Source organism: Gavialis gangeticus, unplaced genomic scaffold (genome assembly GCF_001723915.1).
Source record: "Gavialis gangeticus isolate Ggan-Ray unplaced genomic scaffold, GavGan_comp1, whole genome shotgun sequence".
In the NCBI taxonomy this organism is placed as follows: domain Eukaryota; kingdom Metazoa; phylum Chordata; order Crocodylia; family Gavialidae; genus Gavialis; species Gavialis gangeticus.
In genome coordinates, this window is record NW_017729004.1 from 41,374,269 (window position 1) to 41,391,166 (window position 16,898).

General features: G+C 41.2%; 1 protein-coding gene across 1 annotated transcript in view; it reads left to right on the forward strand.

Moving 5' to 3' along the window:
- Window positions 1-16,898, forward strand: part of CUNH10orf67 (chromosome unknown C10orf67 homolog) — a 121,101-nt gene that overhangs the window by 86,927 nt on the left and 17,276 nt on the right. Inside the window, exons 10-12 of the mRNA XM_019508297.1 lie at window positions 12,009-12,185; window positions 14,544-14,635; window positions 14,740-14,805. Of these exons, the coding sequence (XP_019363842.1) occupies window positions 12,009-12,185; window positions 14,544-14,635; window positions 14,740-14,805 (335 nt within the window). The remainder of the gene's footprint in view (window positions 1-12,008; window positions 12,186-14,543; window positions 14,636-14,739; window positions 14,806-16,898) is intronic.

Genomic DNA, 16,898 nt, shown 5'->3' on the forward strand with positions numbered 1-16,898 from the left:
GATGGGTATGCACACATACACAAATAGAGTCTGAAGAAATTAGGCCTAAGTTTCCAGCATAAGGGGCTAATAAGCCATTATGTATGATAGACATCTATATAAACTGTTTACATTTAAAATCTTGTTTTTAGCCTCATGCTTTAATTCTGTTGTTAGGATGAAGAATTACTCTGGTTTAAGAAAGCTTTCTGTTCACTGTGCAGATCTTCATTGGGCCTAGTGGAGTATTGACAATGGATTCACAGCATACTGTAACCAAAAGTCTAGTCTGAGAATAGGAAAATCACCCAAGAAAAAAAAAGCATGAAGCCTAATAGCTGAGAAGGTGAACTCAGAGAGAGGCCTGACTTGTGTAGAAGATGCAGATAGCCCTGTAATTGTGACAGCTCCTAGCCAGATTATTGCTGCAATATAATTGTTAAACAACATCTTAAGGTCTAAAATCACAGCTAAGTTGCAAATTCAAGTAAGTCAAGAGGGGCATGTGCCTTCAGTTAGAGGGCCTGATATTACATTTGCCATCTCCTCTGATTACTGCTCCTATCTTGTCTGGATTGTTCACCTAGATCACTTTTGTCCATGTCCCAGTTTCATCTAGACATCGACTAGAGTACTGAACAGCATTTTCCCTCTCATACAACTTGGACACTGGGTATAATCTACACGCTGAACATATTTAAACCGGTGTCCCTTAACAGCTCCTCTCAATAGCCTGAATGGTACAGTCTGTCATTCTACAGGACCCCACACTTGAGAATTCCTTAGGAAAAGAGACAACAAGCTGTTGTGATCTTTCCAAAAGAAAAGAATGAAACCACTGAAGACTTGCCCTGTCCACTCCTGGCAGGATATACAGAATAGTCATAGATTCATAGATTCATAGATTAAGGGTCAGAAGGGACCTAGTAGATCTTCTAGCCCGACCCCCCGCCAGGGCGGGAGAACAACAAAAAACCCCAAAAAGAGAAATGGGACTCAAACGAGTCCAGCCAGGTAGGCATCCAGCCTCTTCTTAAAGACCCCCAGGGTAGGGGCCAGCACCACTTCCCTTGGAAGTTGGTTCCAGCTCCTAGCCGCCCTAACCGTGAAGTAGTTTTTGCGGATGTCCAATCTATACCTAGTCAAAAAAGCCTCAGGATCACAAGCGTCAAAAATAATTAATAATAGTAGCATAGACATGTGATCTTCATCTGTTTCCAGGAACTCATTATCCAAAGCAGTTTTCTTACCACAACCAAGTCTAGAAGCCAAACTAAGAAGCAAGGGAGGTCAAAATCATTTGGATACTTGTGAGCATGTCTACATGTGCATTAGCACACTTTAGTTAATGCACATTAAATCTAGTACCTCCGGGTGCCTATACACAAGTTGGGAGACTGTTCCAATGTGCTGCACATTGGAGCAGACTTGATTAATCGAGTCTGCTAGAATGTGGTAATTACCATGTTCCAGCCAGCCTCCATGTGTTGTGTACCAGAGTCCCAGTGCTTCAAAATGGTGGCGGGGGCACTTTAACTAAATCTTGTTTAACAAGCTTTAGATAAAGCACCCCTGCCACCATTTTGAAGTGCAGGGATGATGATACACAAGATGCTCCAGGGGCTTTAATTAGGGTGGCTTTTGGAGCTGTCCTAATTAAAGCCCTCCCCAACCTTACCAATCCCCAGAGCATGTGTAAAAGTACCCTTCATTGTGAGGTACTACCAAAAGGCACATTAGCCTGTCTTAATGCACATTAACTAAAGAGCATAGTTTTTAAGTGATGTTTAATGTGTATTAGGTGACTTTAATGTGCATTAATTGCACATTTTTATTGACACTTTAATGCACATTAAAATAGGCTAATGCACATTAAAGTGTTCATGTAGACATGCCCTGTTAGTTGTATTATGCCACAACCTTCTCCACAGTGTCATCCAAGAAGGAAAGATATGATGTTTACAGATAATATTTAGATTATATTAGCAAAGAACAAGTTCTTCAGCAAAGGGTGCACTAATGTTTCCTTCAAAGTAATAGACAACCTGCTTTACACAATGCCTTACAACCTGTACAAGGCAGGTTATTTTTTCCAATGGTGTTTATCAGTCTGAAAGGACACTGATCCAAAACATCACTTACTGGATAAACTTCTCTTAACATTTCCAATATTTCAGTGAATATCATTACTTTAACAAGGTTGGGTTCCCTCATCCTTCATCTGTCAAAACAGAAACAGACAACCCTGCTTAAATATGATCAAGCCAGTCCACAAAATAACAGGCAATTTCCTCACAGCAGGAAATATTCTGATCAGCTATCAGATTTCCCAGACTAACAAAATTAACCTGATGTCTGAGATTTTGTGGATTTGATAGTGAAGGAAAATAACGTTTTTTCTCTGCCTTAGCAGAATGGTCTAAAAACTCTATACTTTGGCCACAAGCTACTTAGGATTGGTGCTATAGCCATCTTTCTTCTTCATTTACCACTGGTCATCCACAAGCTAGGGTGACCTGGGAGAATGAAAATGATGCTGCAGTTCCACGTCTTCAGAAATGAAGAGCAAAAGAGAATGATAATGCCCTAAAATCATCAAGAAAGTGGTCCTATTGTGTATCAAGAGTCTCTCACATGGCTCTTTGAAAACTTTCTTGTTCCATTAATTTCTAAGGATGGACTATTAAAAAGGTCCCTTTCTCTAACAGAAGCTATGAGCCCTAATTGCAAAGCACAGGCGGTAATAGGCTGTCCTTCACACCAGTTTTAAACCATAGTTTCCAATCTCCAAACCAAATCTGAAAAAAAATTTAAAGAACAGCCTTTTTAGACTTTGACAAAACTCCCACTGAAATCATGGAGGGTTAAAATGTCAGTGAAAACGTTGGATCTGCTGTGAATTTGGGTAAGACCCTTTGAACCCTTTGCACCTACACTAAAAGTATCAGGCATAGTACAGTCTATGAGTCCTCCCACAGGAGGATATCTCTACATTTCTCTCCTCTTCGTGTAAACAGGGAAGGCTCTTTTGTGCACCTCACCACATTGTATTTTGAGGAAGGGAGTACAGATCTTCAACCTAAATAGATAATGCCATAGTTACACTAATGACCAAGGTTTAGTTGAATAGATAATGCCATAGTGACATAATAATGTTGATGAAAGTGTTGGAAACTAGGTCTACATCAGGAAATGTTTTTCCAGTAGAATAATATAATTTAGAGATATGACTTCTGTGACATTTGCTATATTGGCAAAAGCTCAAGAGTAGATGCAGTTGTACCAGTATAAAAGTGCTTTTTATGGTCTAGCTTATTTAATTTGGGAAATTTCTTCATGGAAGACTAGCAAAACTTTTCTAGTATAAAACTGTGTATCTGAGGAAGGGCAGAACTGCAGGCTTTAAAAAAGAAGGTCAGTGGCTATGGAAGGGAGGAGTACTAAAAATTAATTCAGTTCTTTTTATCTATTTACATTTTCCACTTATCATAAACCTCACTTATGAAGTAACAGGTGATGCCAATGAGCTGAAGGATGAGATTATAAAACAGCATGTTATTAAAATTGAAACCTTAAAAACAAGCATTTCAGTTTCATTCATGTAATTCTGTGTAGTCACTGTTCCCCTGAAGTGTTTCTTTTCCCTTGTTTCTTTTAGCATTTCCTCACAGGTCTCTAAGTTTAGTTGCTCAGACTTTTTCTATTAAAAAGGTATTAACTTTGGAATCATAGTCAAGTTGCTATCCTCTCTGAACATCCAGCCAATATCAGGATAGTTGGAGGTCTGATTATTGTAGTCACTACATTAGTACTCTGAAGCCTTTCTTCATTAAACACACCTCCTTTGCTCAGATTTGTTTGTCTGCAATGGATGTTAGCAATAATCTCTTATTTATTCATTCTACTTGCAACCTTTATTGCTTTACTGTTCTATTGTGCCTGACTATATCCTGTTTTTGACATTTTATTGCTATTCCACCTTCTCTTCTTCTATTTGCTGCATTTCCAGAATTATTCCAGAATTTAGTCTGGAGAAGACTGAGGGGAATTTGATAACAGTCTTCAAATACCTGCAGGGCAGTTACAAAGAATGGAGATGGGCTTATCTGTGTGGCTATAGGGGGCAGGACTAGGAGAAATGAACTCAATCAACATAGATGAAATTTAGGTCAGAGACTAAAAGGAACTTTCTGACTGCAAGGGTGGTCAAGCATTAGAACAGGCCACTTAGAGAAACTGTGGAATCTCCATCCCCAGAAAATGTCAAGATCAGGTTGGATGGATAATTCTAGTTGGATGGCTAGGATTGTTTAATCAGAGATGATTCTGCCTTGAGTGTGGGGGGCTGAACTAGATGACCTTATGAGATCCCTTCCTGCGCTACTTTCCTATGATCCCATCCATAATAGTTATAATTCCTTAATGTTTCTATTATCTTTCACACTGTTCTCTTTGTGATAACTTAATATCCAATGTTTGTAGCCCCTCGTTCTCTCTGTTGTGATTCAAAACAGAGCAAGGACATCAGTATTTAATGTACTGAATTGAAAATTTAAGCTATTAGGGCTGTATTTTTGCCTGATCCTACCTGCATATATAGAAGAGGGGAGAGTACAAGAACCTTCATCTCCCTAACTTCCAACACAAGACCCAGGCACAAATACAGTCCCCTCATTTCACTGAGCAAGCCCATCAGACAGAAAAAAGACTATTCTATCTCACTGACCCCTCCTCACTGCCATCAGAGATCAGAGGTGCCTATTTGTGCATTCCTAAATTAGTATACATCCAACACTCTGGAGTTCAAGAAAGAATTATGCTTCTCAGAAGTCGAACTACCCTCAGCCAGGTAGTCCTGGTTGAGGGTAGTTCAATTTGTGATAAACAAAATTCAAGTTTACTCAAGATGTAATCTGCCTATGGTTTAAAAAACAATAAACAATAGTAGCTGGGATTTCTATTAATTTTTAGGTGAAATGACGGGCATATACTGTAGTACATTCAGTAAACTTAAAGGAAACAATCTACTATCAGTGTTAAACACACACAAAATGTTAGCTGATATTTTGTCCAGTGTTTACACTATGGCTGAAATTTGGTTGCATAATTTATTCTAGGGAGAACAAGCTCTGGACACCTGTGTTCATTTCATAGATTTTCTAAAGATGTGTGTATATATAGGAATAATATTTACACAAGAAAATCTGCTTTGTTATGGAAGAAGATATTGAAAATAATAGGATTCCTGTGTTACACTGATACTGTATAGGCAAATTAGTTTTACTCAAAATCAGGTCCTAGCATAGACAATTAGAGATATATGAAAGAAGAATAGCATTGCGCACATTTAATTGATGTATGGAAGGACCAATTTCATTAGTCTGTTTTGCCAATAAAAGATTATATCTTATGGAATATTTTGTGGTATTTTGTCCATTCAAGGCAGGATGGAGGAAAAGGAGCCAAGTATTTAATTCCTTCTTTTTGGGCTACAAAAAAACTTGGATTTTTGCATGGCCTTTCTTCTCTCTCTTTTTTCCCACCTCTTTTCAGGTAACTCAGGCACAAGGCAAGACAGAGTGTCATCTTAGAGACTAACTGGTTCAGAGAGGTTTAAGTATTCATCAGTGACACCCTAGTTCATCATCTGAGGTATTCAGAAGTATGCACCTGACAAAGTAAGTTGTTGCCTATGGAAGTTTATGTCTCCCTGAACTAGTTAGTCTCTAAGGTGTCACCCTGCCCTGCCTTCTGCCTGACTTCATTCTAACTCAGTTAACTGCCTTTCTCTTTCTGGTAATGACACCAAATGCCTAAAAGCTAGTTTTACTGCTGCTATAGAGAGGAATAGTTGTGTGTGTATCTGTCTGTGTGGGAAATCACAATCAACTACAAAACTATATAATGCCTTTGGTCACACTAGGGGAATGTCCAGAGAGAGTACATTGGCATGGTTGTATGCTCCTTTCAGACCATGCCATAGAAACAGAAACTGGAAACTTTTTAGGTCCCTGAGGCAGGTAAAGAATTCCATCCTCCTTCCCTTCCAGGCTCAGCAGCACATCCCTTCCTCTCCCACACCTACTGCTGTCACTATCCCCACTGTCTCCGTCTGCTCTGGCGATGGATAGGAGCTCCAGAGCCATTCCTTTTCTACTCCAGCTTGGCTGCATGAAGAGCCAGGCTCATCTGGGGACAGCAGCAGCAATGGGTGCATTCTTCCTCCCTGCCTGTTCCCCCTGCTCGGGGAGGAAGAACCTGCCTGCCATAGATGCCAACTTTTTTTTCTTGCTGGTGGGTGCTTGCAGGCATAAAAATAAATAAATAATGAAACATCACTTTTCTTTTAGCTCAGTGTGTTCCCATGCCAAGCCCTGTGCATTCCCAGAAGATGTAACACGTTACTGCTACCCAGCTCTGCAGCATCTATAAAGATCAGGCGTTTTAGTTGGGCTTTTTTGTCACTTTTATCTAATAGCTGATTGAATAAGATTTAGCTAAAAGTGCCAAAAAGCCCTGCTGAAGTGCCTGATCTTTACAGGTGCTGCAGAGCTTAGTTGAAATCATGCACTGCTTTTTCCACTAAAGCACTTTTTTTTGTTTTTAAACATCTGCAAGCAGCTCCATGGGTGCTGAGCACCTGCTAAATTTTCAGTGAGTGCTTAAGCCTCAGAGCACCTACAGAGTCAGTGCCTATGCTGCCTATTGCTGCCGTTGAGCCCAGCTTCTTACATAGTCTGGCTGCAGCAGGGCAAGAATGGCTCTGGAGCTCTGTCCTGCCCCTTTGGCAGCTGGAAATAGCAGGGACCACAGCAGTGCTAGGCAGGCGAGGGGGCGAATAGGAGGGAAGAGGGAGGAGATGTGCTACTGAACACAGAGAGGAAAGAAAGAGGTGTGAAGAGTGGGCAGTGGGGTAGGGGGGATTCTTACCTGACTCAAGAACTTTAAAAAGTCTCCGGCTGCTGCTCCCATGGCATGGTCTGCTCATTCTAAGAAGGGGGAAGGTAGGATTGAAGGTGCAGTCACCCCTATATTATCAGTCGCTGCCTCCATACTCCCCCCATTTCAACATCCTGGATCTGCCCATGGGCCATATTTTAGTTGTTAAAAGTTTTTATTAGTAATTAAATAATTGAAGGGCACATCTACATGTTGCCCTGTGGCAATATTACTGCTCTGTGCTTTAGTACTTTCTTTTGGAAGTACTAAAGCATGGTGCAGTAACTGACCATACTGTGCCATATGCTTGGCGCATGGTTATTTCTAGCAGATACTTTGCTGTAGTGGCACACTATAATGGAGGAGCACACCACAATGGGAAAGTGCACCGCTACGGCGAAGTAGCTGCCGGTCACACATAGACACCCGTGGACGCTATGTTTCATAGCACATTGCTACAGCAGTGTAGTGTCACATGTAGACATGCCCAAAATGTATAGAACCACTTTCCTAAAAATAGGAGTATCGTTGTTGCAAAGGAGGAAGTTGGTGTGCATTGTGGTAAAGAACAGGAGGGGCTTTTTTGGTTCTTGATAGTCCAGATTCTCTCACTGTAGTTACATTTTGTGATCTTGGTCTGTAGGATAAATAATTCCATTTCCAGGAGATGATAGACTTCCTTAGAAAGCTTTAAAGGAAGATTCAATGTCTTTATATATTGCCTGAGATGCAGAGTTGTTTTGACCATACTTATCTAATCTGCAATGAATTATTTCCTCTGCTAAATACTGAACTGATTTTTATATGTAATAATTCAGTAGCCTATTAAATAAAAGTCTTTGAATAAAATATGGTATTTCTGCTAACCCTTCTCTACAAGTGTGAAGTAACATGCCCTTAACAAATCCTACTGCATAAAGACTTATAAATAGACAAGTATATTGAGTTATGTGCTGCCAATACTTCATTGTTGAGACACAGAAAGGATTTCTGTAGAACAGATGGCCCTTGTAGTGTTATCCAAACTGTTCATCTAAACTAACACTGTGTGGAACCTAATGCCCTCAGGCAAGGATCCGACCCATTTGCAAAGAAGCACCATGCTATCATGACAGATGGTTGTGTGTCTAGGCAGTCTAGAGACCATGCATCTGTACCAAGTACTGTTGTTGATTGCTCCCAGTAGAGAACCTGCAAATAGCTTATGGTTAAGGGATGTTCCCTCATTTGAACAATATTTAATAAAATAATATTTAATTTAAAGCAAAATTGTAGGCACGTAAAACTTTTGCCCTACTTACACTGGGTAGAAAGAAAAAGGCAAGTTGGTCTGTCCTGGTATTGTTTAATATCTTCATTAATGATTTGAATGATAAGACTGCATGCCCACTTAGCAAATGGCACCAAGTTGGGTGGTGTCATAGATGCTCTGGTCAAGGTAGGATTAAGAATGGTCCAAAATTGATTGGATGGAATTCAGCATGGAGGATTACAAAGTCTTGCACTTGGGACAGAATGATCACATACACAAATACAGTCTGGATGACCTGCAGAAAACGAGCCAGTAGTCATCATGGACCATAAACTGAATATGAGCCAACAGTGTGTTCTTGTTGCAAAAAAAGGCCAGTAGCATTGTGAGCGGCCTTAACAGGACCATCACTAGTAAATCAAGAGAAGTGTTTTTCCCGCTGTATTTAGCACTTCAAAAAAAATGTGGACAAAGTCCAATAGACAGGAACAAGCATAATCGTGGGCCTGGAAAATGTGACTTCTGAGGGCAAGCTGAAAAAAAATTAAGATTATTTTGTCTGGAGAAGAAATGACTGAGTGGGGATTTGATAACTGTCTTCAAATACCTAAACAGCCAGTATATGGGGGATGGAGATAGACTGTTTTCAGTAGTAGGGTGCAGCGTACCAGACAAAGAGCAACAGTTTTAAATTGCAGAAAGAGAAATTTAGGTTGAATATTAGGAAGAACTTTCTCACTGTGAGGGTGGTTAAATATTTGAATAGACTACCCAGAGAGGAATCTCCATCCTTGGACATTTCTGAGTGCAGGTTAGACAAACATTTGACTGAGAAGTTTTAGTCAGGGATGCTCCTGCCTTGAGTAGGGGTTTGAACTAGATGACCTCCGCCTGTACATCCCTTCCAACCCTATTATGATTCTGTGATTAAAAGCTATTAAACATCTAGTCAGTGTTAGAGTCAGAATAAGTAGAGATGGAGCCCTAGGCAAACCTTGTGGGAGAGCAGGGGGTACGCACATGTTCTGAGAGGCAGGGGGTGCCCTGACAACAACAGCAGCCCTGTGGTTTACACATATTGGGAGCTCCAAATCAGTCCCTGACTGAGCTGCAGCTGCCATTGCCACCATGTGCTGTGCCCACCCTGGCTGTTGCTCTTAAAGCAGCAGCAGCCACCAGCAATTGTTTTGGAGTTCCTGGCATGGGTAAGCCATGGGGCTGCTCTTGCTGCCAGAGCATGGACTCTAGGTGGGTAGGAGGCAATTCTGGTACCCATCCTAACTTGGCATCTAGGGTGGGTGCCCCTTTAGCCTACTCCTAGTTATGCTACTGACCAGAGTTCAGTTGAATAGATCATTAGGAGGCAGAAACTTCTTTGTTAACTTTAACCTAAGGAGGTCATGACATTTATCTGTTTGTTTGTGTACATAATTTTTTTTAATGACATATGGGATTGAAAGTAATTAGTAGATGATACATTTGGGAATTTTAGGAGAACAAAATGGGAAGACAAGACAATAGGATTGTGAATGGTTACATCAAGTGGTGGCTGCTTCTTGGAACAATTGTCAATCGTGTCTAGTGTTAGTGAAATTTTTTCTTAATTCTTTCTGGTCAAAGTGTATTGACCACGACTACTTCCCTAATCAACTTTACTATGGATAAGGAGGGAGTTTCACATATAAATCAAAAGTTATACTTTTAATCAGTTTACGATTGACTTTCACACACTTCAGAGAAGTTTGTTCCAATCCTCTTTGGCCAGAAGGTTGTCTGTGAGGCATAGATGTGAAGAGATGTTGGTAAAAGCAATAAGATCAGGAGAAAGAAAGTGTCAAAGGTAGAAGGAATATAGATTAACACCTGGGGCAGGTGGTTGTAAATTATATTATGGAGGTGGAATGAATAGATTTATTTAAAAAAGGAAGTTTAAAAAAAAGAAATGTGTGAAATCTAAGTGACTTAAAATATCAAAAGTTTCTTAAAAACAGACTCCATGACTTTGCATGAAAATCTTGTCTTTCCTCTCCCAAGATTAGATAAGGTGGCACAGCCATAGCCATTCAACCATTTTTATGGCTGCCAGGGTGTCCTGGACACTGCTTCTCCACAGGGAAAGTTCTACTAGTTAAGGTCCTAACAGTTCCCTTTATCAAGTAGAGAGTCCATAGCCACCTCCTTTTTTATCCAGCCATGTTCGTTGTTGCTGACAGAAAGAGGATTAGTACAAGAGAATTCACCTGAATAAGATAAATCTGTTGGAGGCCAAATCCCTTGGCTTTAAAGCCACTTTCCTCCAATGCAGCAAAGCCCAAGACCTGGTCCAGTATGTTTCTGATTAGAGCAAACCTTACTTTTTTTTTTTTACCGATTCTTCATTTACTCTAATTTAGCTGCAGTGAGGCTGAGGGTTGCACAAGTAAAAAGCCAGTGCAGACAGAGCCTACAATTGTTGATCAGTCATTTTATAATTAATCTTTAGAGTTAATTTCATTTGCAATTTTTTACAATATTTTCATTAAACTTTTCCTTTATTTAAAAAGAATATGATATTGCAATTTATCTTCACTGTCTATTCTTTATCTTTCTAGTATTTATATCTGTCAGTGAACTAACCACATAGATACCACTATGTGTATTCCAGAGAATGTGGAATGTATCAGCAGCTGACAAAACAAAATAATAGCCTGATGTTGAAAGGGAAAAGTTCCCTCTCCACATCAGTATAATATGCAAATGGTAGCTGAAAGTTCAATTTAAACCGGTCAGATAACACACCTGGTGGACTAGATTCATCTCTTGTATAGGTATATAGACTTTTGCAATGGTATAACAGAAATGAATTGTTTCCTGGGATTTGTATGTATGCATTTTCATAAAACCGTTTTGTCTTTGTTAAGATGCACTGCCACTGTATTAATATAATATTAATTTACACATGTAAATATTGTAATATAGATAAACTTTTGCAAAAAGTGGGGAAGAACAGGTTAGAGTTGTTTTAATTTAGGTATACCATTTAATGATTTTGAAACTAGTGTTTTGTTTACCTGAGAATATACTATAAATGTATAGAGTACAATGAATAGAGAGGCCACCACAAGAGAAGGCTAAGGGGGGACCTGGTGACTGTCTATAGACTCACTAGGGGGGACCAGAGGGGTTTGGGGGAGACGCTGTTTCCCCTAGCGCCCGCTGGCATAACAAGGAGAAATGGGCACAAGCTGTTGGAGAGGAGGTATAGATTGAACATCCGCAAAAACTACTTCACCGTTAGGGCGGCTAGGAGCTGGAACCAACTTCCAAGGGAAGTGGTGCTGGCCCCTACCCTGGGGGTCTTTAAGAAGAGGCTGGATGCCCACCTAGCTGGACTCGTTTGAGTCCCATTTCTCTTTTTGGGGTTTTTGTTGTTCTCCCGCCCTGGCGGGGGGTCGGGCTAGAAGATCTACTAGGTCCCTTCCGACCCTTAATCTATGAATCTATGAATCTATGAATATATGAATGCATGTTCAGTAGCTGGACCCAAAGGGACAGACTTCCATCCTCAGCTCCCTCTGTGTAAAAATGAAATTTATTTCCTACCTGTGGGGGCTTTTTACCATCTTGTACCATCTACACTCTTCCTAGAGCCTGACAAAGGGACTTCGATCCTGAAAGCTTGCAGAAAAGGACAGTTTTCTTGTCATTTTCCAGTTGGTCTAATAAAAGGCATCATTTTGGAACCAGGAGTTCTAGTTTTTTGTATGTCGTTCAGTAGCTGTAGCAGTTACTGTGATATAGTGCAAGTAAAACTGGTTTCTATAGTGTGTATATTCATGTCAGTTTCTTTACTTCTCAGGCTGCAGCATTGCAAGTAGAAGAAAAAGACACAAAACAGCTGAAGGAAGTAGTGGAAAGTGAACATGAAAATATAGTGTCTCTTGAGAAAAAAGAACTGCAAAAGACAGAACCACAAAAAGGAGAATCTCAAAAGGGGCTAATAAGCAAGAAACCAAAGAAGACTCCTAGTGAGAAGGTAGAGTTTTTATTATTGTAATCCAACAAATTCTGTGTAAACATTGGATTGTCGTGTCCAGTCCTTTGATGCCAGTCTATGGACCAAACAGAATGATTGCCTATTTAAAGCTTTCAGTTGCTATAATAATAACATTTTGCATTTTGGTGGCCACTTTCATCCAAGGATCTCTCAGTACTTTAAATACAAAGGGTGGTTGTACATGCCATAAAATTGGCCTTTAAAGCGCCTCAATTACCATTTTGCACCGCTTTAATGGCATTGCTATTTACACGTTTGGTGACACATTCCGCTTTAATTTTATGATGATGTTCACGTTTGGTGGTGTATTTCTCTTTAAAAGGCTTTGTTATGTAGAAAGGAAAAACCCATCTGAGGTATTTTAGTTTGCTATGTAACAAAGTGCAATAGTGGACAGAGCACAAGAAGCCAAAGTGCTCAGGGAAGCTCAGGCTTGGCGGGCTTCCAGTGCCCATGTGCTGTCCCTACCACCTTCTCCCACTGCCAGCACACAAGACACCTTTATGCCACCTTGCTGCTCTGCCCCAGGGGCAAGCCAACTTGTTCCCAGGCAGGCCCAAGTGGCAGGAAGGCAGTGGGGATGGTGTTGTAGCCTACCTGCCTTTCTCATGGTGGGGGTGACAAGCTGCTGTTGGGCCAAGTGGTCCCTGAGCTGCAAGGAAACCAGTCCTTCCCTCCATGTCAGCGGCACCCCCCAGATGGTACTCACTCACTAGCACCTGGCCCAGGCGGTCCCAGGGGGTACCACTACCCCAGAGGGTACCAGACCCTGCGCAGCTCAGGGGCTGTGCGACCCGGTGGCATCTTGTGCAGGCAGCCTTCACTGGGGGCGTAGAAAAAAGTGGCAAGGAGCCTGATTTTTTTTCTTTTTTTTTTCTCCCAGAGCCTGCCTGAGCTGCGTAGAGCCTGGTGCTTCCCTCCATAGCTGCAGCATCCCCTGGGACCACCTGGGTGGGCTGCTAGTGGTTGGGTGGTACCCAGGGGTCGCCACTGTCACAGAGTGAAGCACTGGGTCCTGCGCAGCTCAGGCGGGTAGGCAGGCTCTGGGAGGAAATATATATATATATCAGGCTCCTAACCACTTTTTTTTATTCCTCAGTGGAGCCTCCCTGCACAAGCTGCTGCCAGGTCACACAGCCCCTGCACTGCGTGGGGCTCAGTGCTTTCCTCCACAGTAGCAGCACCTTTCAGGACCACCCAGGCTGGGTGCTAGTAGGCTGGTGCCACCTGGGGGGGCACCACTGCCACAGAGAGAAGGACCAGGATCCCCCACAGCTCAGGGACTGCTCAGCCCACTGGCAGCTCACTCCCACCCCCACCACCGCAGAAGAGGCAGGTAGGCTTTGGGGGGTGGGGAATGGATCTGACCCCTCACCATTTCTTTTTTTTCTGGTGGAGCCTGGGGGAGGCAAAAGTGAGGAGGTGAGTGAGCTTATGGGGGAGCTGTGACACACTGTGACACCACGTGACATCACAGAAGTCCCTAAATTGAATCAGTGGGTTTTTAAACAACACAATTAAAAATCCACCTTTTAAATACCCATCATTTCAACTTAGGAAGAACTAAACCCCGTCGCATGTACAAGCACCCAAAGTCTACAACATACCTCTAAGAGAAGTATTATGATCCCTGTTTTACAGACAGAAAAAATGAAACAGAGAGAATTTAAGAATCAAGCTCACACAGAGTCAGTAGTAGAGTTAAGAATCATTAATTCAGTTCTGTACTCTATTACTAGACCATACATTTGTGACTGGACAACACCATCTTTCCCCTGAAGAATTTAAGATTTGGGGTCTTGATCTTTCTTCCTTTCAAGGCAATAGGCATTTTACCATTTTGATATCAGTGGAATCAGAATCTGGCAAATATGACACATTGACAATGGTGATCCCTCACAGTCAAGGATGATCAATAAATATGACATATAGGATAAGATTAAAATATTGTTGTTTGTTCTATGATCTCCATTATACAGTATAGGCCACCAAACAGCTGTCAAACATTAATTATTCTTGGGCACTCCAGACCAGGGATAACTCTGAACTACCAACTTACAGAGTTAGAAGATTTTGTATCTTGCAAATAATTTCTTGAAACATTTTATTTTCTGACCCTAACAACCAAAAATAGAGAGAAGTAGTTAGCTACATTAGCCCAAGGTTATAGACACAGTCTATAAGGTGTCTGTAGATATTTAGGGTCACTGCCCTGCCCTTTGCTTAACCAAAAATAGGAAAACTGATACCAAGAACAAAACTTTATACTTATTTTTTCATATTATACATACAAAATGAATAATACTTTTATTTATTTTTTTGTAACATATTGAAAAGATAGTTGAAAAGGGAGATGAAAAGAGAGCATTGCTTGCTGAAATTGAGAAGCTGAGAAAGTCTGAAGGTCGAGAGAGGCAACACATAGAAAGGTATTGGTCAGAACTTTTCAGACATACTCGTTTAGGAATTCTGCACATATTTTAACTTTTTTTCCTGTTTATTTTCTTTCTCTTTCTCTCCTTTTGCATTTCAGTCTTAAAAAGGAAGTTGAACAAGTCAACCGAAGTTGGGCAAAGAAATTTGAAATCCTAAAGAAAAGGTATAGTATTACAGCATTGATCATATTAATAAAATAGTTCTTAATTTTGCCTACACTGTAAGTTAAAAAATAAAGGTATATATCTATTTCACGTATAGCAAAGTATGATTTAATACGTTTACCCAAACCTTTGCCTTGCATGGAATGGTCTTGAAATGAACAGAATCTGAATAAAAAGAAATAAGTAACTGTTTGGATAGCATAAGGCTGACCTGGTTGTAATTTGCCAGCCCTCTCTAGAGGCAGGCAAATTTTTATAATTAGTTTAATATTAATCAAGACAGTTGAGGAAACATGAAGATATAATAATAATAATAATCTGTTTCTAAAATCATTGTCATTAAGATATGCTTTATTTACCACTGTCTGCCATATTACATTATTAAGGATATTACAGAATCTTAGGGTATATTTCTGTTTCTCTTTGGTGCCCAGATGGCATTTTTCTGACCACAAGTGTTTTTGGCACCTATGCACAAGTTGAAATTCTGTTAACCCTGTGGTGTTGGTATGTAAACATGCCCACATACTCTGATCATGCACAATAAGTTGCACACTGGCAAGGCGTATATGTGGACTCATTGTGGATGCACATGTGTAAATCAGGGACTTTCTGGTTCCCAATATGGTAGAAATTTCATCTCTGCATTGCTCTGTATCCATTTTAGCCAATGACTGTTAAATGCAAGGTGCATTGGCTCAGCTTCAAAAAAAGGACCGGAGAAGAAACTGGGTAGTACCTAAGGTAGTTTTCTGGTTATAACACTCTGCTGGAAAGTCATGTCTCCCACTTCCTGAGCATATGCCCTATCCACTCAGCATTGGGGTTAAACATGGAAAATGCCTCCTCTGATATCTAAATATATAATCTGACTATATTTTCATGACTTATGGACTAGGGATATAAATATTATTCAAAAGATTAATTTAATCTCCTCTAATTATATCATAGAATCATAAAAAATTAGGGTTGGAGGGGACCTCAGGTGGTTATTTAGTCCAACCCCGTGCGAAAAGCAGGACCATCCCCCACTAGATCATTCCAGACAGGACTTTGTTGAGCTGGGTCTTAAAAACCTCCAAGGAAGGAGATTCTACCACCTCTCTAGATAACCTGTTCCAGTGCTTCACCACCCTCCTACTGAGAAGGCTTTTCCTAATATCCAACTTAAACTTCCCTTGATGCAACTTGAGATCATTGCTCCTTGTTCTGTTATCTACTACTTCTGAGAACAGACTATCTCCATCCTTTCTGAAACCACTCTTCAGGTAGTTAAAGGCTGCTATCATATCCCCCCTCAGTCCTCTCTTCTGAAGACTAAATAAACCCAGTCCCTTCTGCCTCTCCTCGTAAGTCATGTGCCCCTGCCCCCTAACCATTTCATTGCCCCTCTGCTGGACTCTCTCCAACTTGTCCACATCCTTTCTATAGTGGGGGGCCCAAAACTGGACACAGTACTCCAGATGTGGCCTCAACAGTGCAGAATAGAGGGAAATAATTACTTCTCTCGATCTGCTGGCAACTATGGGCAGCTGGTGCTGATCCTGATCCTGGGGGGGCACCAGCAGCTGATCACCAACTGGGGGGTCCTGCAGCAGCCAATCACCATTGCCAGTGAAAGTACCAGTGGCAAACCTGGAAGTCCCACCAGCACTTCTCTCAGCACCCCCACAATCTCAGGGGGCACTGGCCCTTGGGGGTCAATCTCGGGGGGGGGCATGTGCCCCTCCATGCTCCTCCTGTGCATCACCTATGGTGGCAACACTTCTACTAATGAAGCCCAGTATGCTGTTTTCCTTCTTGGTAACAAGGGCACACTGTTGACTCACCTTCAGCTTATTGTCCACTATAATCCCCAGATCCTTTTCTGCAGAGCTGCTGCTTAACCACTTGGTCCCAAGCCTATAGGGATACATCATAGTATCATAGTACTTAGGGTTGGAAGGGACCTAAACAGATCATCAGATCCAGCCTCCTCTTAAAGACCCCCAAGGAAGGAGAGAGTACCACCTCAGTTGGGAGCCCATTCCAGAGCCTGGCAGCCCTAACTGTAAAGTAGTGTCTCCTGATGTCCAGCCTGAACCTTCTCTCT